This window comes from Colobus angolensis, unplaced genomic scaffold, assembly GCF_000951035.1.
Source record: "Colobus angolensis palliatus isolate OR3802 unplaced genomic scaffold, Cang.pa_1.0 Scaffold52, whole genome shotgun sequence".
NCBI classification, from domain to species: Eukaryota; Metazoa; Chordata; class Mammalia; order Primates; family Cercopithecidae; genus Colobus; species Colobus angolensis.
Window position 1 is genome coordinate 10,434,288 of NW_012118710.1, and position 27,188 is coordinate 10,461,475.

At 37.7% G+C, this 27,188-nt stretch overlaps 1 protein-coding gene across 11 annotated transcripts in view; it reads right to left on the reverse strand.

Moving 5' to 3' along the window:
- NRG1 (neuregulin 1) overlaps window positions 1-27,188 on the reverse strand; it is a 1,122,805-nt gene that overhangs the window by 102,989 nt on the left and 992,628 nt on the right. For 2 of the 11 annotated variants that reach the window (XM_011960733.1, XM_011960734.1), the window contains exon 1: window positions 16,084-17,728. The exons of 8 other annotated variants lie outside the window; for them this stretch is intronic. In XM_011960733.1, the coding sequence (XP_011816123.1) occupies window positions 16,084-16,750 (667 nt within the window). In that variant the 5' untranslated portion in view covers window positions 16,751-17,728. Of the gene's footprint in view, window positions 1-16,083; window positions 17,735-27,188 lie in introns of those variants that run through there. One more of the 11 variants, XM_011960745.1, reaches the window with a different exon arrangement.

The following is a 27,188-nucleotide window of genomic DNA, read 5'->3' on the forward strand; positions in this document are numbered from 1 at the left end:
AAGATGTCTCTGATTCTCTTCCTTCTTAGCCTTATTCCTTCTTAGTTTTTTTTTTTTCACCTCAAACTAAAGCATTTATTCTTCATACATCTCATATACTACTTTATACTCCAGTTAGTGGCAAGGGTTTTATATCTTTGATGAAACCAAGCTCTTGGAAGACAGAAACTAGCTCTTTCTGTCTCTCTCAATTCTACTACTCTGAACCCAGGGCCTTGTCGAGAACAAGTGTTTAATATGTTTTTCTAGGTACAGAGACATAAATAAAACCAAAGATGAGATTTGCAACATAATTCATAATATAAAACATACATGACTGAATCAAACACCTGTGCAGTAGGATGGATGTCTAAATACACACATGAGTATTAAAGATTATTTGAGCTGCTGGAATAGGGACTAAGGAGGAAAGTCTAATGATGACCACAGAGTATAGAAAATGTCTCTAAAGAAGAGTGGAACCTGATCAAGACTTTGCATAGTGGGTAAAATTTGGGAAGCAGAGGAGGATAGGGATATAAAGAGACTGCAGGCATGGGCTGAACTGAGTACTGGGTATTTGTAGGAATATGTGACCATCACTTCTGCAACAGGAGGCTTCGCCCTGTCTGGAGTACTAGAATATGAGAAAAAAGAAGTAGATTGCCTAGCACTTCTCCTGCTTCTCCTCTCTTGATAACTTCCATTTTGCTGCTTTTTACTTTCCAGAAAGTGAAGTAGATAAGAGACAATATGTGGAACAAAAAACAGTTAGCACCTTGGCAACTTGATGAGTAATTTGAGAAGTAAAATAAGCACTTACTACTACTTCGGTGGTATATTTTCATCATAAATACAGAAAATTGACAGCGTAATAGAGAAAGGAGAAAACCTCTACCTGAGACAAGCAAGTACTTCAAAGTCTTAGAGTTTATATCACACATAGTGCTATGTGAAGCACCTGTACATGCATAAAAGAAATGCTTGACTTTGAGGAATACAGGCATGTCAGCAGAGTACATGGGAAATGACTGGAAAATACTGGATACTGTCAAAGCCTAGAGGAAAGTATTTAGCTCACCTTAGGGATAAAGTACACATTTCTAAGATGAGTAGACTTCTGAAATAAAGTTTAAAAGATGACAGAAAGTGAGCTGAGAGGGTTGGGGCAATATGCCTTACATAAAGTGAACTACTTGAACCAGGTTTGAATGCTGAACAAGATGAATTAAAAAGAAACCATAAAATAGGAATAAAGTGGTTTGTTGGAAGCCTATTCTACATCCTCCTGGGACTTCATTCCATCATCACGTGTTGTGGGTTCTGGATAGTGTTACAGAGCAGCCTAGGCAGACATCCTCAATTTCACTGCAACTTTTCTTTTGTATTTATAAGGATCTCTAGTCACACATAACCGTATTGATTTACAGGAGGCTCTCAGGCATATCTTGCTTTGTTTTTATGAGAAGGTAACATCCACAGTTCTAATTTTGATAAGAACCTTGATTTATTTGGCACCTATGCACTGGGAGACTGAGCAACATGATCTTTAGATCATCTCCATCTCAGTTGGTGATAACTGTATCCTTTCAACTACTTAGTCGGAAATCAGCCTTGACTCCTCTCACTCAGATCCCATATCCAATTCATCATTACATCATTCTAAATCTATCTTCAAAATATATTCAGAATCTAATAATCCAATAATGTCTTTACACCCACGCCTACAACTCCTACAAATACGTCTGGATTGCAGCAACAGTCTCCTCAGTGGTCTGATCTTGGGATCCTTCTCCACAAGCTATTCTCAACACAGCAGGCAGTGATCCCATTAAAACCTAAGACATCAAGTCCCATGGCCACTCAAAACTCTGCAAAAATTCCTCATCTCTTTTGGTGGAAAAGCCATCTTTCTTACAATGGCATGCCAGGTCTTTTCTGATCAGGCCTTCATCACCTCTCTGGTCTCATCTAATACCTCCTGCCTCCCATGCTAGACTTAAGCCACACTGGCCTTCTGCCAGTGTAAGGCCTTTTCCCTGAGTCTGGACCATTCTTCCATACAGCCATATGGTTAACTCCATTAATTTGTTCAAGTCTTTCATCAGCTGTTACATTTTCAAAGAAGCCTTTCCTGACCATTCTGTTTATGTATTTCTTAAGGGTATTTTTGAAATTTTATTTCTTATTGATACATAAGAAATGTACACACTTTTGGGGGTACATGTGATAATTTAATACATTCATATAATTTATAACGATCAAATCAGTATAATTGGGACATGCATCATCTTAAACATCTGTTTTTCCTTTATGCTAGGACATTCAAATTATTCTCTTATAAACTGTTTTGAAACATGCAATAGACTCTTAGAAATGATGGCCACCCTACTAATCTATCAAACACTAGGTGTTATTTCTTCTATCAGACTGTATGTTTCTACCTTTTAATCTATTTAAAATAACTATGCTCCTCCCCCAGTACTCTGATCTCCTCACACTTATTTTCCCCATATGATGTACCACCTGCTAAGATAGTACATGATTTCTTTATTATTCTTTTGTTTGTTTCCCCTTTTAGAGGTAAACTCTCTATTGAGTAGGCACTCAATAAAGAATATAGAATAACAGAAAAAATAAAGTCTTTCATCATTAAAGAATTATCTAATTTATAAGAAGCAGCATGGGATATTGGAAAAAAAAAAAAAACCACCTAAATGAAGTGGCATTCCTGTTTTTTAGACCAGCCTGTGTTTTCTTACTAACTGTACGTATTTAAGACCCAGTCATTTCACAATTCTGGATCTTGGTTTTCTCATGAGTGAAGTAAAATATTTTGATTAGGTTATCTACAAGATCTCTCTGATTTTAAAATGTTAATGGCTCTTCTGTGATCTTGTTTAGTAACATTGAGATACTTCCACATCATTGTTATCTTATCATTGACAGCACCCATCATCACATTAATTTATTGAGTGCATCTGGATAATGAGTGGATTTCTGTCTTGGTTAAATGATAGCATTGTGGAATTCAAAGCCTCTGCAATGGTTCTTCAACAACTAAGAGAAGTTATTTTTCTCCTTGTGAACTTGCCCACCATTTTATGACAGAATAAGAAGTTATAGCAATAAATTCAGATATACACACATATGATTGTCCATGTCAATGTCAACAGATGGCATTTTGCCAGAGAGGGCAGCATTTTTATTCAAACCATCCATGTCGCTCTATTTCCGACTGACAGGTAGACTGATGATTATCCTTTTCTCTTCTCCTAAATCCTGAGAACAATGCAGGTATGATGGTAACACATAAATCACACAGAGGAAAAACCACATGAACAAACCCAACCAAAATAAATAGTAGCACATCCATAGCTTTGTCAATAGGTCCCTTGGAATTTCTGGACCTTTTCTGAAACTTGTTACTGTAATCGCAAGCTATCAAACTTGAAATCTAAGGAAATGCACTTGAATTTTTAAAATTGCCTAGTAATGACATCTCATGCTTATATAGCGCTGTGAGCCAGAGACTATTCCAAACACTTTACGAACACCAACTCACTTGATCCTCCCAAAAAGCCTCTGAGGAAAGTACAGTTATTGCCACCATTTCACAGATGAGAAAAGCAGGGCACAGATAGTTCATAGTGTGCATACTGTCACACAGCCGGAGATAGGGCTGGGACTTAAAGCCAGACAATCTGGTTCCAAAGTGTGTGCTCTTAATCACCATACAATCATGAAATAAAATTATTTGCAGTCTGAAGTCTCTTAAACTCCATGATGTGAATTTTTTACATCACATCAGACTTTGCAAATGATATGTTTAAATGTCCAAAATCATGTCTCAACATAGTTTGTAATAACTAAACTCTATATTGAATTATTCCAAATTAAAATGTCAGTTAATTAAGACATGGTTTCAGATTATTTTCTTCCTCCTCCACTCCCATAAACAAGTTACCCTCAGTGTAACTTTTCTTCAATAAATATACAAATGAGATATCTACTTCATATAAAATACAGGTTGAGTATCCCTTATCCAAAAGGCTGAGGGTCAGAAGTGTTTTGGATTTTGGAGTGTTTGCATTATAGTTACCACTGAGCATCTCCAATCTGAAAATCCAAAATCTAAAATGCTCCAACGAGCATTTCCATTGAACATCATGGTGATGCTCAAGCAGTTTTGGATTTTTGGAGCATTACAGATTTCAAATTTTCATATTCGGGATGCTCAGCCTGTACATTGTTTGGCACTATACAGGTCACAAAAATGAATTAGCTATAACTCTAGGCCTTGGGACATTGTCAGTCTAGCATGAGCAATACGCAAGTATCCAAATAAGAACACACAAATCTAAATGTGATAAAGCACAAGCAATAGGTTATGGGGTGTTGGAAGAGGTCTACAAGAAGAGGGGTCCCATCATCTAATTTGGAGAGGTGAGTCTTGAGCCCTAAGTAGAATTTGGGAGAAGAGAGACTGTTCGAAGAGCACATTCATGGTAGAAAAAATAGAATGAGCAAAAACGTGGAAGAGAAAAAATAATATTCAGGGTTGAGTTCTAGTTGGCTAAAATATGGTCTATCGGGATGAAGATTGGGGAGACAGCTGGACTTAGGCAAGACAGGACATTTGAGGTTCTGCTGTAGGAGTGTCTTCAATATCGTAAGAGAGTTTATGAGATACGTGTTTTGTAAATATTGGTGCTATTGGGTCCTCAAGAAATGAAAATAACATAAAAGTAATTTGTGCTTTATAAATCAGAAGATTTCACAATAAATTTCAAAACAGATCCCATGAAGCCCAATGACTAGTAGTGCTCATATGTTCAAAAAACAGTTTCCTACTAGGTGCATGATCAAGGTCTAAAGATTTATAACTGGCTGGGCATGGTGGGTCACAGCTGTAACCCCAGCACACTGGGAGGCCAAGGTGGGCGGATCACCTGAGATCAGGAGTTCAAGGCCAGCCTGGCCAACATGGTGAAACCCCGTCTCTACTAAAAACAACAACAAAAAATTAGCCGGGCATGATAGTGTATGCCTGTAGCCCCAAGACTTGGGAGGCGGAGGCAGAAGAATGGTTGAACCCAGGAGGTGGGGGTTGCAGTGAGCCAAGGCTGCACCACTGCACTCCAGCCTGGGCAACAAAGCAAGACTCTGTCTCAAAAAAAAAAAAAAAAATTACTGTCATTCTACATATTATGAAAGGAGGAACAAATGAACAAATAAAACATCTGGAAATTAAACTCCGCTCCCCTAAATCTGTCCTATAAATCCAAGGCCCATCAGAACCAAGTAGTTACTCTTTCTCTTCATTTGTCATTCACCTCTCATCCTTGAACTCTGTTGATCCAGAACAGAGCAAGAGTGACATATAAGCAAAATATGTCACCAAAGCATGTCACCAAAATGTATGCATTTCCTCAAGGAGAGAATCTCACTCAGAGATTTTATCCTTTATATAAATGTTTAACCTGATTAAAATTTGCTTTCTAAACCCTGCAGGAGAGCAGAACAGTAAAGCGAAAGTGTAGAAAAAAATGTTATAATTAATATATACTGATTGCAAAGTGACCTGGTAGCTGAAAGCCTAGAAAAGATGAAAATATCAACATTTTCTGGCTCTATGTGGTCTCTGGCAAGAAGGTTAACATCTTTGGGCTTGTTTCTCTATGCTAAAATAAAATATTTGGTTCAAAGTGTCTCTAAGATGCCATAAAGGTCTGTAATTCTAATTTTGATTACGCAATAACCCAACATACAATCAGAATATACGTAAGTCTGGGTTATTTAGTAAAGCAGCTATAATCCCTAATATAACTCAATATGTCTTAATGAAAGAACATGAGTCAACAAAGTTATAATGCAACTATGTCCTAAAACATCACAGTATTCAAGATTGTGAAGATCCCATATTCAATAAATCCCATTTTAAAATGACAGTAGTCACTAGTATTGTAAGTTATTAAAAGATTTCAATCCAAAATAGATAAAAAATGTTTCAAGGTGACAAATCATCAGCTATTGAGAAAACTCAGCAATCTTGAAGTATGAATTTTGCAAGGATTTTGAGAATCCTTGTATTGATCTCACTGATTACATGCGCAGTTTACTAAATAGGCAGGGCTTATGTAGGTTATTGACTATGTGTACCATAGGTTCCATAGTTCAGATCAATTAAGATTATAAGGATCATATTCATGCAAGACTAAAGTTACTGATAAGGGGTTAATTTAAATGTCTCCCTGTTATCGTGGAAGTAGAAAGATATAAAACACTGAAGTAATTATTTTACATATTTTTGTTTGTTTGTTTTTGATGTCAACTGAAGCCTTTATAGATTACATGATAATGTTTTTTCTCTTCCTTTTGAAGAATCATAGGAGTTGCTTGATGGGAAAAACTGCGAAATTCAGCTTGCTTTAAAGATTATAGTAAAAAGAAATCAGAGTAGTAACCCTGAACTCTGCCACTAATCATTCTTAAGATTTGCTTTGTAGGCAGTACTTAGCATCATGTAACAATCAATGGTTACTGATTCCTTTTGCTCCCAGAAGAGCAAGCAATTATGACCCAGGAAGTTCTACCAAGGAATTACAAACAAATGCTAACAAGAGTTCAATTCTACTGTCCTTAGATCATTCCATTTATGTATGGAGCTTTTATTGCTGTGACACCAACATATTTCATAAAACAAATACTTCCGGCTACTTAGCAAAGGAAGAGGCAACACTGAAAGTCATCAGGCTAATCGTGGTCAAGACTGTGGTTAAGGTCTCACTCTCTCCCCCTACCCATCCAGTGAGAAACCACAGGTCTGGGCCATCCACTCCACAACCTCTGATGCTTTAGGACACTGGCTTCAGAGCAGGGTGGGTGAGAGAAGTGTGGAGTCATGTGCCCTGACATCGCTGGAGAAGAAGGAATAGGTGAGGTATGAAAGAACAGAGGAAAGAGAAGAATAACTGTGAATGGCAAGTATGAAAAAAATGAAGGGAGGGAACAGAGGAAAGTGAAGAGTGTGAATGACAAGTATGAAAGAAATAAAGGGAGGGAAAAGGAAGATAAATGGCAGAAATAAAATGGTATTATATTGTACATCAATACAGGTAACACAGTTAGGAACTGAAGGATATAGGGTCTTCTGCTTGCTCATGAATTAAGTTTTCTTCCTAATGGCAACTATCATTGTCTTCAGTGTTGCTTTCATCTTTCTTCCAAATGCATATGTATATATGTACATTTGGTTTAATATTAAAGTAAGAAATTTTAAAATAAAATACATTATGAAGGTTTTTAAATTTGATAATTACATGCATATTAAATTCTGTACTAACTCTGGCTTCAAAGAGAGTTCATGAATTTCTCCTTTGGCTGGGAGACCACCACCTCATGAAATGCGACTCAAACACTAAGTGCCTATCACTGAAAATCACAGTAAATCAAGTCTTGTCCTATCATACCATGTTTCTGACGACAAATTTAAAATGTTTTACCTGAGGAAGTTTTCCATTCTATTTCATCAAGTTTTATGGAGTCCATCAGCTTATGTCCAGGGCACAGTCAGAAAACTTATACCCAGGCAAAATCTACTCTAGATTGTTATCAAATATTTTATGCTTAGAAGGGGCTGCCTCATTGCTCCAGTATTGATTTAGAGTTCAATTTCTGCAGCAAATGTATTATACTTGAGTGAATAACAATCAAGATGAACAAAGCATAGAAGTTCTCACATATTTCTAGTTCTACTTTAAAGAATAAATAAAAATACATATATTACGCCCACTACTATAGGTTTTTGTAAATGGTAAGCTCTTACAAACTTATATCTGTCTGTTAGAAGAACCATAAGGTGTACAACAAAAATGCCAAAATCCCTAAAGTGTCTATATCTAGAAAGCACTGGCTTTTTCCCTTTTTGTAGGATTGTGGCCAATAATCCAGCTAGTAAGATTTCCTTTTAAGTTACTTGCAACAGAATCTCCAATATACACTTAAGCTCCAATTATTTTTTACTTCTAAAACATTTTTTTCCCTTTTAATCTAGCAATTAGGCATAGGGCTAGAAATTTTTATAGTCCATCCCTCCCAAACCTATTAATAAACAACCTGTTTCTCCAAATTTAAAAATATTTTTATCTGCTCCACTTCATTGTCAAATAATTTTCCCCTTTATTTAGAATGTTATGTGTATGAATCATATGTATGTATATATACACACATAGATACACATAGCTGTATATATTGCACTCAAAGAATTTCTACATTTGATTTGGCTCACATAAAATTATTCGATGTATATCATTTCCATGGTTTGTGTCAAATACTGAAAACAACTCATAGATGTTAATTTCTGTCTTTTGAGATCAGGAAATCCCAGTTTGGAACAATGAAAAGAGTAAGGTGAACATAATCTTAGGATTCATGATATTTCTAGCCAAGTTCTTCGCTTGCACCACATCTAAACTGTATAGATTATTTTCCATTGTCCCAACCTTTCCAAAGAGAGTACTTCCTTGACAAACAATCTGACATACCATGCAGTCTTTTCCTCTCTCAAAAGTAACTCCTTATCGCTTTCCCTATAATGAAGCCCCTCATGCAGTGATTTTTGGACATTACTCAAAAAGTAATAATCTGTGTAACTCAAAAAGTAATAATCTATGCATTCTAACCAATTTTTATAAGGGAAAAAATACTCCTTTTATGACACTGGGTTCAAGAAATTAGTAAAGTCCTACACAACATTTTAAGGCATAACAAATTAATTCACTGGTAAAGAGTCCCTACAATTTATTTCTAGAAATGTTAGCACTTGTGAATATATGCACATATGAACCCCGATAGAAAGGGCAAAGAAAGAAGTAAATATATTTTTAATCTCTGTTTTCTTTAGGTAGAGGAACCACTTTTGTCCTCATCACAATCTCTTGGGAGTTTTAGATATTAACATCCCCATTTGTTTGGATGTAAAACTAAATCTCAAGTGGAGTGATTTCCTCAGAGTCACACAGCAGATAAGAGGAAGAGTTGGCATTTGATTTCGAGTTTCTAGCATAATTCCTACTTTAACATGATGTATCATCAACTCTTCACTTCCTTCAGAGTTTTTCATAAGGTTCCCCTAAAACTCCAAAAGTATTCTCCAGACATTGTTACCAAACCACTGTCAAGATCAAAGGAGAAAAAGAACAAAGTGAGGCAGGGAGTTAAAGTAGAATGAGGGAGAATATTGGTGCTGATTTTGTATTTTTTATGTCTCAGGTCTAGAACTCGGTGTTTTCCAAAATCTCATTTAATCTCCTCACAGCTCCAAGACATGTATATTTATTATTATCACATATAAATGAGGAAATGGATTTAACATGATGGTCTAACTTGCTCAAGGCAATGAAGATGGGCAAGTGGGACTGAAATTCAAGTCTACCCACTGGAAAGCTAACACCCTAAGACAAAAAACTGAGAGAATCAGAGTTGTAAGAGATTTCAGAAGTAAATATAGTTAATAATCTGCTAGGAACATAAATCTCCCTCAACAGTGTCACTGCTTGAATACTTTTAGTACTAAGAAACTCATTTCTTTCCAAGTGTGTAACACATTTCAGTTGGGATAACTTTGATCATTAAAACATTCTCCCATATATTATATTGTTGGGAGATAGATGTCCAGCCTCCGGAGGGGTGTCTTATACATACCAACATCATAAAGGTAAAATTGTCTTTTTTTTTTTCTTGAGGCAGAGTCTCACTCTGTCACCCAGGCTGGAGTGCAGTAGCATGATCTCAGCTCACTGCAACCTCCACCTCCCAGGTTCAAGCAATTCTCCTGTCTCAGCCTCCTGAGTAGTTGGGATTATAGGTATGAGCCTCCACCCCTGGCTAATTTTTGTATTTTTAGTAGAGACAGGGTTTCACCATGTTGGCCAGGCTGATCTCGAACTCCTGATCTCAGGTGATCATCCCACCTCAGCCTCCCAAAGTGCTAGGATTATAGGCATAAGCCATGGCACCTGGCCAAAATTCTCTTCTCTAAAAAAGATACCTGTTATAGGGTGATAAAAGTTTTACTAATTAGTATTTAAATAATAAATGGGAAAACCAAATCTTTTAAATTATGATAACATAACATACGCTACTTGAATATAAATGCTAAAAACAGTTTCGAGAAGAAAAGCAAGTGTAGCAAAGGTAAGGATGACTTCAGTTTTAGTCTCAGCACTGCCACTGATTGGTTGTAGTGACACTGGGCAAGTCGCTTCACTTTTCCAGACCTGCCTTTTCTCACTTAGGAAGTGACACAAATAATCTCTAAAAATGTTCAGCATATAAAATTCTATGATTATAAGACATTAGTTATATTATTCAGAAAAACCCTCTGAATGCCTACACACGTGCGTGCACACACACACACACACACAGACAGACAAAATTCACTGTAGTAAAGATTACAACCATCTTTGAGATGATGAGGATTAACTTCACTCACTGCTAGTCAATCGCTCTTCATGTGAATAGTATATGAACTCATGTCTTTACTCAGTTTAAGAACTAAACAACTTAATGGCAGATTCTAATCTTTGTCCGTACAGTGAAATGAACAATCCTTGGGAATATTTTAATACTCTTGATGTTCTGCAAGCCAAAACAACACATAAAAATATGACCAAAATATAGAAACAAAAATATTTACAGCTACCAACTCTCTGGAATCTGAAAATAATCTTAGAATCTTTATGTACATGCTAGAAGAATTATGTATATATTTTTCATCTTGAGGATGCTCCTAAAGGGCCAGATAGATCAAACTTTTCTCACTACTCCAATGGTTTGATTAAATAGTGCCATATGGTGAATCACCCCTGGCTACTCAGCCTGTTGGTAGCAGAGGTGGGATTGCTGTCACTTAAAGGACATTGCTGGGCAAGTGTTCAGTATTCGGTAAATGGAGAAGAAAAACATATTAAGAAAAGACAGAAGTGGAAGTCAAAAGGTGAATCACATGAAGGTAAAGAAGAAGAAATGCTGAATTACGGGGGTATATGTATAAGAAAGCAGGAAATATCTCAAATTGCATTATGTAATTAGATTCTTAAAATCCACTAGAACAGAAGCTCCCTGAGGACAGGTAATGTACTATTTTCCACTGCCATATAACCAGTATAGAACAGAGTCTGGCACAGAGTAGGCACTTAGCATATGTTCACTGAATGAAAAAAAGAAAACAAAAACAAAACAAAGAGGAAATAACAGAAGAAAAACAAAGCATTGATGTAGAGCAAAAGTAATAAAAGTAGAAACATGAGCATAAAAGTAGATGGAATGTAGTTTATGTTGTAGTAGAATGTTCAATGAACTCTGTGGACAAGTTATATTCCTGGTTCTCAGGGGCATCTAAACAAGTCATAACTTTTTATGCTTTGGTTTTTCAATCTATAAAATACCTCTTCCTTCATGCTTTAAAAGGGTACTATGAAGAATTGTTAAAAGGAAGAGGGAAGGAGGAAGAACACAGATGGATGGTTTGGAACATCATTTTCTGGGAGTACAGAAATGCTGATGTCCAAAAACAGAAAAACTGGAATCAATCAAGCACACTAAAGAAAAAAAGATGAAAAGATCAAGAAGAAGGTTAAAATTTGATTTAATTATGCCGTTAAGAAACTAGTATGTTGGTCACTCGCTAGAGATTTTTTTTGTATGTTCATAATATATGAAAGTACCATTCAGCATTAAAATGCAATAAATAAGGTTAAAGTTTAAATACAGTTGAAATTATTTTGATATGATGCAATGAAATATTGACCCATAAAGCCAAAATGGCATAATTACAAAAATAAAAATGAGTCAATATGTAATTGGGAAGGTAGGAAGGAAAGGGAAGAAGAAGACTGAGTTGGGTATCACAAAGGAATAGAGAGGAGAAAACAAAATGGGCTATGAAGAAAAGAAGTGAGCCATAGAGCAATCTCCTATATATGAGGGAAGAACTGACCCTAGGCAACCCATGCTGTTTTCAGAAGCAAGCTGAACACTGTATAGATGATCAAATAAAAAGGGAAAAGACCACCATGACTGAAAACTCAATAAGAGCAAAACAGGAAGGCGAGAAGAAAATTTAATTTTAGTGATATGCACTAAACACACACCTAAACAGTGTTCCCACTTTAAGTACTTCCCTAATTCTCAGTCTGATGCTACATTAGTTTCTAGCTCCAACTCCCTACAATAAGGATACGATGAGAGAAGAAAACAGTAGAGAGACAGAGAGAGAGAGAGAGAGAGAGAGAGAGAGAGAGAGAGAGAGAGAGAGAGAGTGTATGTGTGTGTGTGTGTGTGTTTAAATTCTCAGAGACAGAGACAATCTAATACTTTGGATTTTGCCACATTTTTCAGAGTTTAGTATATTTTAATAAAAGAATTTCACTAGGCATTTCTGAGCCTAGGTTTCTTCATCGGTAAATTTATCAAATTATTCAGTTCCAATAGAAGATCTTTCAGTCTCTTCCAGTTTTTAATATTTTAGGCTGTAATCGGCTACGATTAAAGTGGGGAGAAGTTATTTGAAATCACTGTTCTGAAATACCTACAAATATAGTTGCCAAGAACTAGAAGAAGGATCCATTAGAATTTAAATGAATGGTACTTTTAAATAGAAGAAAAGAAATCCTATGGTATATCCAATTCATCATGTTGATCTTTTGCAGATGGTTACTGATTCTTATTGTCATGCGGTAACAATGGTTTGTCATACAATCCCATGACAAGACTTAGGACAAAGCAAAACAAAGTTGGCCCAAGATGAAAATACCAACACATTCTCGCATCCAAGAATCTGTTGTCAAGCAGGGAGGATCTCACATCCAGAAAACATTTTCTTTCAAGATGGTACCACTGTTTCCTGGCTACAATTTAATTAATCAGCTCTTTTTATAATAATCTAAGTTTGCAATCTCCCAACAGTCAGGATAGGAAAAATTTTAAAGCCCAGGCAAAGAAAACAAATGAATAGTGTAAGTATTACATGACCCACTGAGAAGTAAAAACTTAATTAGTATCATGACAATATAATTATTGTGGTAGTGGGAAACCATTAACCATACTCAGAAATACTTTAGAATAAAAAATATATAATTATATACTTTCATTCCAATTCTGCATTGGACTTCTTAAGATCTACATGAATGCATAGATTAATATCATGAAAATATGAAATATTACTTTATGAAAGAAATACCCATTTTAGAAAATCCGACATAGCCACTATACCTTAAGGCAATTTAAAATGTCATATTTTGCCTTATATTATAACAAAGACAAAGAATGTTGTAATTTGACAAGAGTCAGTGAGGGAGTAATTCTAGTATTTATAAAGTAAAACTTTAATACTAGTAGGTAGATTGGTTTGGGGAGCAACGCTGTAGACACAATTACTGGGACTGTCTCTCTTCTACTCTCTCAGGCTCTAGGATAAAGAAGAATCAATTAGCTCTCAACAGTCTATGACCTTGAAGGCTACAGCTCTGTGCATAATGTGCTGAATATGCTGAGACAGAAAAAAAAAAAAAAATGGAAAAGGGAGAATAAAGTCCTAAAACCACTGAAGAGCATGTTTCACATATGATAATGTCATTTTCAAATATAAGCCTTGACAGCTTAGTTTATGTCAAAAACATGCACGGTAAAAGGAACGTCCCAGTTCTTTCTGCGACTAAACAATACTTTCTTAGTTGAAAAATACAGTCCCTTTGTAAGCTTTTTTTTCCCTTTCCATTAATTAATGGTTACAACCTTTTTAAACAACAACAAAAACAACCACTTACAAGTCTCTAGAAACAAAGCTGCCTGGACCAATCCGTTTCAAACACTACTCCCCCCCAACAATACCCCCCGCCCCCGCCCCGCCCCACAAAAAGTAGGCTCACAATTTTTAGAATACAAGACTTGATTTTTTTTTTTTTTTAAGGGACTAGTCCAAAAAATTAACAGAGTCTCCCTACAGGTTTTAAAGTGTTAGCCAACTAACTGTCTACCCCTAACTTTTCAGGAGAAAACTACTTCCCAGACTGCTTCTCTAGGCTTATCTCCGATGCACTTCAAAACGTTGCAGCTGTGCATCTGGTCAAACTGGCCACAGTGATGCTTTTAGGCAGCAGTAAATCTTTCCCATTTATTGCAGATGCCACAATATCAATGCCCTGACTTGGAAAAAAAAAAAAAACTGATAAGGAATATGTAATCTACTAAAACACTTAGTAGAAAAATTTACTTCACAAAATAATTTATCAAAACTTTACAACATACTTTCTGACATGGTCTTAGATCAGCAAAATGTGCTAGATGTTTCTTTGTTTTCCTGATTTCCTCAGATGACAAAATTATAGAATTTAGTTGAAGTGTTTTTCAAAGGGCATTTTTTTCTTTCTCTGGACAATGAAACCTGTTCAAGCAGATTTCAGTTAAAGACTTAAGTTTAAAATGATCAAGTAACCTTGTTCTCCTGGTGAATTTTGCTTCTCTTTGCAGGATCTGTACTTGCTTTTTATAGCATGTCATTTCATCTGGGTATTATTTCCCGGTCACTTTGCCAGGTGGGAAGAGGCAGCAAAGGCGGTGATGTCTGTCAGACCTTTAATGATGCTTCAGGGATTTGATAAAGATACAAAGCAGTGTCTGCATGAAGGAGGTTTTCCCTAATTGCACCTAGAAAAGAAGACTCTTTTTTTTTTTTTCTTTAAATCTTTGCCATTGAATCTGGTGTGTGTGAAATGATCAGGAGTTACAACCACAAATCAAGTTTTTCTGTGTTTCTATAGCATGCTGCACTACTTCACACTGAACGTGATGTCTGGAAAAGGTACTCTTTATTCTTCATTACTGTCCAGAGGAAAAACAAAAGAGGCATTTCGTCAGAGAAATTGTCAACTCTCTTTTAACCCTAAGAGCTTTCATGTAAGTTATTAAGAACCAAATTTTCTGATCTTGTACTTTCCTACTAAGTAAATATTCCTCATGGTAAAAAGTGATAGGAGATCGAGACAACAAAAATAAACTAGAAACATTTTTAAAAGGCTGTAGAAAACTCCTCCCTTCTATATTGATGTTTAGAATAGTCATGCTTTCATTCCTGTCAACTTTCCACTCTAAAGCTATTGCAGTTACCCAATGCAAATGCAAACAGGAATGTATTGTTTTTAAGAGCGTGGGCTCTCTTCACATCACAGGTTATTAAACTGGGCTGCTGCAATCTGCCAGACTAAGATGACACATGCCTTAAAAAGAAAAAAAAAAAAAAAAAAAGATGTACCTCACTAATGGATCTTGTACTTTTTAATGACTGCCAAGGAAGCTATTTAAACATTTGATTATAGAAGACAAAACTAATTTAGGCAAATCCTTCATGCAGAATTCTACTGTGTCCTGGACAAAATAAAGCTGCTGTTACTAAGTGCTCACTAACTGAAAGTACAGTCTGGGCAGGACAGTAGTCATCTCAAGCTAGTGAGAGGCGAGCACTGTAAATGTCTTAAGACTTGCTGCAATCTCAGAAAGAACCAATTAAGATACAAAAGTAGGGAGAGGTGGTTAGAGAACAGGAAGAAGGGAGAGAAAGACAATAAGCAGCTTGGGGTCGCTGAGAGGTAGAGGGTAACAGAAAGGTGACAGGAAATCTATGATGGGGAAGAGAAAGACACAAAATAATACTGGTATATGAAAGTCACATTTCTATAAAACATGAAAAGATGGCCTGATGTTTCAATTTTAAAATGTGTTAGAAATAAATTGAATTTAACTTAAATTCAAGCATGACTTGCAGATGCTGAAGTTTTGCATTCCCAGTACCAGACTGAACAATGTGGCTAGAGAGAGCTGCTGTTACCACACTAGTTCAGACCCGGAGTTTGCAAGATCATTTTACTCAGCCCTTCAATGCTAGCCCAAGTGTCTCAAACACACGCTTTGCTTAAACAAAACCAAGCAACTAAAATGCAAGAAGAAAGGGAAACATCCTTTGGGGACCCCAAACCCACTCCTTTCCTTTATTCATCACCATCATCATCATCATCATCATCATCATCTCTCTCTCTCTCTACTTACAAAGTTTAGGAGCAGTTTGGAGATTAGTTTCTGTTGTTTGTGGCTGAGTTGCTGACTTGGGCGTTCTCACCTCAGGGTTCCGGGTGGGTGAAGGGAAGGATGGTGCAGTGGATGGCAAGAAAGAAAAGGCAAAAATACGAGTCTTCGGTGTCGGTGCCGCTGATGGTTCAAAGGAGACAACAGCCTTGTCACCTTGCACTGTAACTTGAACCTTGCTTTCAGACTGAGCCCTAGAGACAGGTGAAGTATATGCCTCAGACGACACCCACACAGCTGAGGCAGCAGTTGGGTCCAGAGACATAATAGGGTCCTGGCCTAACCCCCCAGGGTCAAGGTGAGTAGGAGAGTCATACTCAAAGATCTTGTCCACAAATACCCACTTGAGGCCGGCAATGCAGAGGCAGAGGCTGACCAGGCAAGCCAGGATGGGGACAATGCAGATTTTCTCTGAGTTGAGGCAACCTCTCAGGCGCTCAGCTTCTAGGCACACACAGCAGGGCACGGCCAGGCCCACGAGTCCAGGGGTTCTCCCATCTTCAGTCTGGGGCTCTGGCATGTCTTCTGCTGCCGGAAGCCCATCAAGAGATGGGTCTGCACTCAGCTGAGTGGAGGGGCTAGAGGACCTCTCGGCGGCGACCTCAGACATGTCTGGGGAATAAATCTCCATCGGCTCACCTCCAGAAGAAGGCCTGGCCGCTCTCACGGTCCATTACCACGCAGAGGCCCCCCCAACCAAATGATACAGCATCTTACAGGGGGAAATCGATAAATCATCCAAGTCCAAGGCCATTATCAAAATCAAGAAGAGTTCAGGAAGATGCAAGGGGGGAAGAAAAGCTCCTAGCAACTACAAAATCAGAGTATATCGTTATAATTCTTTAAGCTGCTGTTTCTGGGCCACTTTTCTAGTTCTTTTAAACGCTACTCCAAACCATCCCGGGCTCGTCAAGAGGACAGGGACCAAAACAGATCGACGGAGCTGCCGGCTGGTTAATTAAGTAAACCAGTAGCCCAAACTGAAAGGCATGTTTCTCACCTCGAGCATCTGAAGCTGGTGTCTGCTCAGATGAAGAAAACAACTGTCATGCAGGAGAAGTAAAAGCAGAAGGAGGACCAGCGGCGGTGGCGGCGGCGGCAGCAGCGGCGGCGGCAGGAGAGGCAGTAGTGACAATAGCAACAGCATCCTGTTGTGTTAACGCGACGACGGCTGAAAGGGGCTGAATCATTACAGAGCAGCAGGTGCCTGCCCTCGGAGCATCACTGCAAACAGGATCAGAGGGCTCCGGAGGCAAGAGTGCAGCCAGGAGGGGCGGTCACTCCCTTCCCCGCCCTGCCTCCACCCCACCCCCGACTACTCCTCTTTGTCCTTCTTGAGTGCTCATTCACTTTCTTCCTCTGCGGCTCTTCTCTGCTTCAGTCTCTTTCTTTCCCTTCTTCATCCAAGCCTGTCCTATCTCTCTCCTCTCTCTCTTTCCTCCCCCTCTCCCAACCCCCACTCCCCACTCTCTATCCACACTCTAGAGCTGCAGGCTGGTCTGAGTAAAATCAGTATCCCCAGCCACACAGGACTGCCAGTGACTTCCTATTTTATCCAATTAGAAGGAATAAAGGCCATCAAATCAAAAAGAGGCAGGCAGGCATCAGTTAAGCCTAGTCCCCATGGCCCCCACCCGTTTTCCTCCTTTTTCTTTCTTTCTCTACAAAAGCTGTCCCAGTCTTCTTCTACCCCCACCTTGCCGGCTTTCAGTCTCTTTCCTTCACCCACTGTTGGGTCAGAAAAAGCCAGCGATCGATGCTAGCAATCTAACAAAGCTGGGATGGGGAGGGGGGTGGAGGGGGGTGTAGGTGGGACCTTATGGGTTGGACCTGAGGCTTGGCAAAGTCTGCTATCTGATTCCTCCCTAGAGAGGTAAGCTTTTCAACAGCAATTTCTTCCTGCCTGCTGCTGAGAGATAGCATTCCTTCCCTAGCCCTCTAATAAGTTTTGTTCACTAAGAGGACTGTTATTACCTGATTTTCAACCAACAGTTTGAACGTTTTTTTCCTAACCATGGACAGCTCTGCCTTTAGCCTTTTTTGCAATGACTCTGTAAGACTTTGTCATGCCCAGAGAGAAATGCGGAGTACAGGCTGGAGGGAGTGCTAGGGGAGGGGTTGGCAGACCATATATCCACTGCTGTGGTCCCCTTTGAAATTCCATTTCTTCTATCTCACCCAAAGAAGACTAGACTAATGTCAAGCTAATAGGAAGCACCAGTAAGTAACAGAGTTATGATGCGAGCAAAGCTACCACTTCATTTTTAGATTAGCCTTTCATGGTGACTCCACACTGCAGAGGTTTGAATTCCCTGGCACTGTAATATATACCACATGTCCTCAGCTATCACCGCACTGCAAGTACTAAGAAGAGTTTTCGATGAGAGCATGCCTTTTGGGTTAGGTTTCAGGAGCTTTACCTTCCAGATAGTTTCAATGCTGATTTTTTTTTCTTTTAAAACAACAGTCATTAAAACACTAGAAGAAAGCACTGTTCATAATAGAGACCACAGGTTTCTCCAAGCACTCTGCTCCATGTCACTTCACACAATACGCATCTGAACCTGTAATCCACACTTACTGTGACTGGACATCTAAATGGTTTCCAAGGAACCATTCTGTTCACCTATGTCAACAGGAGTCTTTAAAACTCTCTCTAAATCTATACTACATAGCCATTATATGAGTCCCTGAAGCAGTGAAATTTAGAACTCAAGTCCTGAGAAAATCTGCTTTAAGCACATTGTATTTTGTAGGGCACCATCTCCACTGCTTTGAGGTACATTTCAGCTTTAAAAGACAGGAGATAAGAATATTATCACTTCTTCCTTCAGGATGAAACTAATCCATAATTATAAATGATTTAAAGGGTCTTAACATCTTAAACTGTGTTTGCAGTACTATAACGACAACAAAAGCCCGTGCCAATTTGCATAATTGTAACCATGACTATGACAACTTTATGAGCAACATGAGTTATCCTTAAGTTCATCGCTCTATAATCTGCATTTATATATCAGTAAATGGTGTTTAAAAATAATTCCTATGCTTATTTTCTAGGTTTATTTGACTTTAAAGCGGTGAGAGCTCTCTTACAAAGATTCTAGCAACGGACATACAATTTCACAGTGTAGAAAATGTCTACTGAAGCACTTAAAGCATTCACATTGAAAGATAGTAAGATCTCAATGATCAATATTCATGTAAATATTCAGCAACAATATCAGCAGGTGTTTATGCTAAACTACGGTAATTTATAATTTCTTCAAAAAGCACCCAGTTGAAATATATGGCACTGAAATCCTCAATTTTGACCTAAACCAAAAATATTATACTCAATACACTAGCATTTCATCCAAGGCCAAGGTCAGCTAAATTTCAAAGACCAGAATGGGGTTCAGGTGGCCCCAAGTCAGGCAGATAGGAGAAAATACCAAGCATGATAACCCATAGTTTAGAAAAGTGGTCTTTAACTTACACCAATAACAATTACTCACCTTACCTCAACCATTAAGAACATGTTCAGCAAGGAAAAAAAAAAAAAAGTTACTGGGCATTGCTCTAGCTGTTACACTGAAAATACCCAACACTTATAGAGAAAACCAACATTTTATACAAAGACTAGGACAACACATCAGAGACAGAATCCTGTGGACTGCCACAAGTACTCTTTCCCTTGGACTGCATAAACCAGACTTTGGGATGTGTCTGTTTTGCCCCCAGAAAGGCATTCCAGGAACCCTGTGGCACCTTGGTGCTAAGATTAGTCTGCAGACAGCCAGCTTCCTATAAAATTGTTTTTTTCCCACCAAATTGGAAAATGAATGTAAATGGGGAAATGGAGAAGGATGGGAGGTGAAGAATAAAAGGAATTCTCCATTAGTTCTATCCTTGGGACTAGGACCCAGAAGTTGCCTTTCTCCCTTCATCAAATCCTCTATAGCAATAAAAGAGTGAGAAAGGAAAGTGTGAATGGGGTTAGAGGTCAGAATTTCCTTTGGATAAAACATGTATGTTTTTAGGAAAAACTGCAAGGATATATCATTTTAACCCTTTAAACTCCACCCCAGTAAAGCCCAGGAATACCCCATTTCCATGTCCTCTTAGAAAAATAAACTAGACAATTTTTTACTACCTTTTTAAACCTTTTATCACCATCTCCCTCACAATAACAAAAGCTACCTTTATTGAGTTCCACCCAGGTGACAAGCACTCTGCTAGGTTCATAATACACATTATTTCTGATCTTCACTAATCCCATACAGTCCATACTTATCTTAAAATTTTTTAAAAAATATTTCATCGGCCCAGGCAGTTTAGGTAATTTTGCCATGGACATATAGCTATGTGGCCAAGATTTGAATACGTTCTGATTCATTCTATTTCTGCTACAAAATACTGATTTTGTTTTTTTATCAAAAGGGCGTATTTGATTATATTATTGATTACATACCTCTTCAAGAAGAGACTATGAAAACCAGAATAGATAGCGATGAAATAGGAATTATTACCTTAATATAATTTGTAAACAAAACTTAAAAGGATCTAGTTTTCAAAGTAAGACTTCTAAAATTTTGCCTAATAATTTTTAGAAATTATAAGAATTAAGCACGAGCCATTTAAATACTATCTATTTATCATTTAAATCAAATGAGCTCTTCCATGGTCTCATTCTAGGACTTCCTTTGGGAAGCGATTTCAGGTATGTATTGTTGTGAAACAAACCGCCCGGAAATAGCTTACAGCAACCGCCATTTTATTCTGCAGGTTTACTGGGTTCAGCTGAGTGGTTTCTCTGCTCCATTTGACGTCAGCTGGTGCTGCAGGTGAGGTGCAACTAGGTGAAAACATTCAAAATGGCTCCCACACATGATGACTGGCAGCTGCTGCAGCTGGCACTGTGAAATGGTGCAGCAACCTGTGGCCTCTCCTTGTGGCTTGAGCTTCCCACAGTATAGTGGCCAGGTTGTGAGAGAAAGCACCCCAAGAGGAGGAAAACACAAGCTGCCAGTACTCTTAAAAGTCTGTGCCTGAAAGCAGAACAAACTATTTCCCCTGCATCCTATTGGTTAAGAAGTCACCGTGCCAGCCCAGACTCAAGGACAGAGGAAATACATTTTGAGGGAGAAAGTGGCAAAGAATTTGCAGCCACAATTAATCTGCTACAGAGGATAAGAAAGTAAATGCTAGTACACCAACCTGGATCGAGAAGAGAGACGGTAATATAGAATGGGATTTGGCAGAATAAAGTAAAATATACTTGTATTTCTGATCCACTTTCATAATATTTCAGCTTCCTTCTAAGTTGGCTTCAAGAAAAAAAATCCTGTAATATCATCAAATAAAAAAATACTAGAATTTCTCTGCTACTTCAAGTTAGTCTATGAATTCAAGCTAGTTATTCTGCTTTACTTTTATTTACTTTATCATCAGAAGAATGTACGGTAGCTCCAACAGATGAAAGAGAATGATAAACGTCATTTTGCTTTTGACCTTATTACTCACTTATCTTCTCTTTGACTTTTTTCCTGTATCTTGGTGATATAACCCTAAAATATTATCTCTGAAATCTAAAAATACTATCACTGAAAAAGTTTATCCTTGCTCCTAAATTTTACGGCTGGCAAAAGAGTAGAATTTACTTCATGGTATCTAACATAAAATAAAAATGATGGCTGCAGTTGTTTCGTTTGGGGAGATCCCTACATACAAATGGCAATTATTTATTTGCTGAGGAATTATGAAATCATAATTTTCACAAGAAAGCGCCAGGCCCTAAAGTTAACCTTAAAACCCTGCAGCTTCTTTGGAGGATAAAGTACACCAATGGATCTGTCAGCTTCCTCCACCTATCCAAAAAACATGCCCTCAGCTAGGTCTCAGCTCCTTGACAGAGCCCTTCCGATTTTTCCAAATCATAGACCCAGTATTTCTTAACTGAAACATTTATTGGGGCACATTCACAGTCATGTGTCATCATTTAATTACATCATGTATACAGGGCTGAAGAATGCAATTTCTTTGATGGCAAAGATTATCAGTATTTGATTGTCTGATAGAGCTGGGCTATCCATTCAATACATACATTTGGTGTGGTTTTACTTTTAACTGGGATTGCATTACACAGATTATGGGGTCTCTAATAGATCAGCAGGCTTTATTCATACCCTCTATACTCCCCTCCATATTTTCAAGTCTTTTAATGGCCTATTCAGATACTTCCTTATCAAATTTTCTCTGATTGTTCCAAAATATGCCTTGAATTAATTTAGCCTGGTCTAGCAAAACTCAGCTACCACAGATCCTATCAGTGGAGGGAAAGTTTGGAATATGCTAATATTTAACTATTTTTTCTTGTCATTCCTCTCTCCCCAGCTAAACAGAAAATTTCTCTGAGAGCAAACCAAATCCATGTGCTGTTTGATGTTCTTCTACATTATTTATGATGCAAAATGGGTGAGATGAATGGAACTTATTTTACCTTACTGGGCATGTCTTTTCTGCCCACTTTAAAGGTGAGTCAAGACTGATTATTCTTACCCAGTGAAAATGTTCTCAGAGCAGACAATTTGACTTAATTTTAAGCATTACTTTGTGAGATGCTGTATCAAGTGCTTGATATTGACTGTGCTCTGTGTTCTCATTCTGTAACACGATGAGCAATTTACTCTGGTACATTTTGTTCTTTATGAGTTTAGATCCTTTGCAACTAAAGATACAGTAAATGATCTCAAAGATGAAGATGTGAGAATTTCATATGGAAAGATATTTTGATTGCATACGATAGTTATAGTGAGTTTGCTTTACTTTGGGAGAATCTATTAATTTCTCACTCTCCGTAAGTAAAATTATTAGTTTTCTACAAACATAGTTTATTGGTCATTTTACAAGTTGCCCTTCTTTTAAAATTCCACTGGAGAAGTTTGGAACTAGATGGAACGGGTGGTTGCATAACACTGCAATAAATGCAACTGAGTTGTGACTCTCAAATGGTTGATTTTGCTGTGTGAATTTCAACTCAAGGAAAAATGAGACTGTTAAGTGTAGGTTGCCCTTTCTTCTAGAAAGTATCAATAGGCAATGTGGCATTGAATCTCAGGCAATTATTAACTATGAACTCTGAACTTATATTAATTTATGTGTGTGTGTGTGTGTGTGTGTGTGTGTGTATATATATATTTAGAGACAGGTTTTCACTCTGTCTCCCAGGCTGGAGTGTAATGGCGCAATCCTAGTCACTGCAGCCTTGATGTCCTGGGCTCAAGCAATTCTCCCACCTTAGCCTCTCAAGTAGCTGAGACTACAGGTGCATGCCACCATGCCTGGCTAACTTATTTTTAAATTATTATTATTATTATTATTATTATTATTTTGTAGAGGCAGGGTCTCACTCTCTCACCCAGGCTAGAGTGCAATGGTGCAATCATAACTCACCATAGTCTCAAACTTCTGGCCTCAGCAATCCTCCCACCTCAGCCTCCCGAAGTGCTGGTATTACAGTTGTGAGCCACCATGCCTGCCAATATGTATATTTTAAATAGGGAAATAGGATGGAGTTGAACAGTGAAAAATAATATTTTAGTATATAAAACAGGATAGAAAGATAAGGCTTTGCTCATGTTCTCATAAGCCTTTTGAATTCAGAGTCTCAATGACATATCCATTTACTAGTTTTTGTGTGTGTGTATGTGTCTGAGCTCTTTGGGATGAAGGACTCCACTGGAAATAAGTGCCAAGGACGAGGGGCAAGTGGCAGTCTTCCTGTATTATCTGTGTTTTCTTATCAAACATGTGATAAACTCAACACCAGAACACCAGCTCCATGAGGCCATGCACTTGTGTCTGCCTCCACTGCTATATCCCCAGTACCTACAGCATGCCTGGCACACAGCAGACATTTGTTAAACAAATGCATCCAAATGAAAACGACATGGAAGAGGGATGAATAAACTATGGGAAACATCTAAATAATGTTAAATTACTGTGGTGTGTGTGTGTGTGTGTGTGTATGTGACAAAAAGAAGAAAAACCCAAAGAAACATTATCTTTATACAGAGTAATATGAGGTTATGTGGATGAATGGCCATTTCTAACATTTACTAGAGCAATATATGTTGGTTTAGTTACCTTGAGCCAATATCTTTGCTGTGTCTCATTAATATTCACTATGACAGTTAAGTTCAGGGCATAGAGCAGCACAGCTCAGAGAGATTTTCTGTTGTTTGTTTTTCATTCTTCTGGCAAATGTAACAAAAATGCAAGATATAATTTTGCTTTTATGCACATATCCAATGTGTAATCTTATTTAATGAAAATGATAATGGATGTATTTTAATGCAGTGAGAGAAGTTTTAGCTAAAAACAAGGAGGAAATACCTTGATAACTGATGCTGGTTTAATATAAATTCAGCAAAGTTTTAAAAATGGGAGGGATTGAACTTGACATATACTTAAGCACTAGCTATTTGTTTTAAAGTTCAGTTGCTTGTCAGCCAGTTCTATAAACTGGTCCCCCAATCAACCCAGAAATGTAGTTAGTTAGTATATAGCACAGCATATCACTTCTAGCAAATGCTCTAGAAATATGTGTTAATTTGATTTTTAAATCTCCTGCTTAAAATAGAGAGAAACAGTTGAGCATGAGATTATACACATGTGAAAGCAGTTATGAATTACTCATAAGAGAGGACCAGCTATTCAAGAGACTGAAACTTCATGTAAGCCCATGTGTAAAATATACTTGCACAACATTCCTGGAATAAAGTAAGTTTGAGGAAAGGGATTACCTGAAGTGTTCTACTTTTAAACATGGTTCAAATTTCTTTTCTCTTTATTTTTATTTATTTATTTATTTTGAGATGGAATCTCGCTCTGTCGCTTAGACTGGAGTGCAGTGGCACGATCTCAGCTCACTGCAGCCTCTGCCTCCCAGGTTCCAGTGATTCCCTGCCTTGGCTTCCTGGGTAGCTGGGATTACAGGCACACACCACCACACGTGGCTAATTTTTGTATTTTTAGTAGAGATGGGGTTTTGCCATGTTGGCCAGGCTGGTCTCTAACTCCTGACCTCAGGTGATCTGCCCACCTTGGCCCCCCAAAGTGCTAGGATTATAGGCGTGAGCCACCACCCCTGGCCAGTTCAAATTTCTGAATCTGAAAAGACCTTATCCAGAGAAAACATCTTACAATATACATTTTCCTTAGATTACACACAGTTTTCTTCTCCTTGTTGCTGATCAAAATGAAAATACGTAGTTGCACCAAAGGGAAAAAAAAAAGAAGAAATAAAAATATATGCAGTTTCCAGAACTGATTCGGGATTCCTAGTGAGCCACCTAAGTGTCAGGCAACACTACTGTAAGGTCATAACCTTTATGATGCTCATGGAAGCAGAAGTATCCCATTTAAAATGAAATGCCAATCTCATTTTTCTGCTGCAAGGGGTGGAAACCTTTTCTGCATTGTTACAATTTTTATTACTTAAAAAGATAGGAATTTGAAAGTTATAAGATAAAAATGTCTTATGATTTGACCTCCAGCTCAAATGTTTCTATCACAAATCACACGATAGGTTGCTAGAGTCAGACTTGTTTAAGAATGACTTGTTTCTTTTCTGTCCAACATGGTAGCTCCTGCCTGTGATCCCAGCTCCTAGGGAGGATGAGGCAGGAGGACTGCTTGAGGTCAGGAGTCCGAGACCAGCCTGGGCAACAGAAGGAGACCATATCTATAAAACACTGGGAGAAAAAAGAGAACGGACTTGTTTCCTTTCTATTTCAGTAGTTATTTGGAGTAAAAGAATTTATGTTTAATGCAAAGGTCAACTGTAATCTCAATAATTAGATTTAAATTTTTTTATTGACTGAATGTTGGAGCTGCAACAGGTCTTACCCATGAATTTTATTTATTTAATTTTAAAAATTATACTTTAAGTTCTAGGGTACATGTGCACAACATGTAGGTTTGTTACATAAGTATACATGTGCCATGTTAGTTTGCTGCACCCATTACATGAATTTCATTTTATACAGGAAGAAAAAAGTTCTTGGGAGGTTAAAAACATAATAATAACCTGCTTAGAGTCACACAGAAAAGAATTTCAAAGTCAGGACTAGAAATCACATCTATTTCTCTTTCTTTTTAATTAATTTCTATAAAGGAAAGCTCTTTAGTTGCATACTGCCAATGCAGATACACACACTTGATTAGATAGTTTAGATTTTCTCTCACTTAGGGCCATGAAAGATGTCTGTACCAATACCTCACTTTGACCGTTTCCCTGGACCATTTCTACCTGAAAGTTTACTTTTTCATGCTCCCACGACCACTTGTGGTCACAACTCTACTTAACGGGCCTCTTTCTGAAAGATATTCAGAGACTAATATTCATATTTGAACTCCGTTCTTAAACAGCATTTTATCAAACTAAGGAAGCATACAAAATGTGTGTTCCAGAACCCAACAACTTCCCCTGAGAACAGGCTGGAGATGAAATGCTACCTGAGTTGTGGGAGCATTACAGTTAGCTTTATTGCTTACACAGGAAAGTATAGAATAAAGAAATTACAGAGGATAGGAAGGCAATGTATCCTCAGGAAAGAAGACTGTCACCAAAATGGGAATCGCCCGAACATCACTGCAGTAGCTCAAACACAAACTGTACCAAAAATTGTCAGTAGCTGGAAACCAGGGAGCCAAGGTTACATCTTCTTTTAATTTGGAGAATTAAAAGCCTGGGACAGGGGAAGGAGTAATTATTAGGGAACAGGAACAAGAAGGGTGCTACTGGCTGAGTTATACTCTGAAATATGATGACTAGAAAACCCTCAGTCCAAATATGGTGGCTTATTCGAGAGAAACATATATTCTGTTTGATAGCATAATCCATGACCCACATGTTTTCTTAAACATTGTAATAAAAGATATATACTATGCATACTGGGATATTTGGGGGTAAAATGAACTCATGTATATTTGAAATGTCATCAAAGAATAAACAGTTGATAGATAAATGGGTAGATATTTGGTAAGCAAATATAGGAAAATATTAACTGTAAAATCTCAGTAGT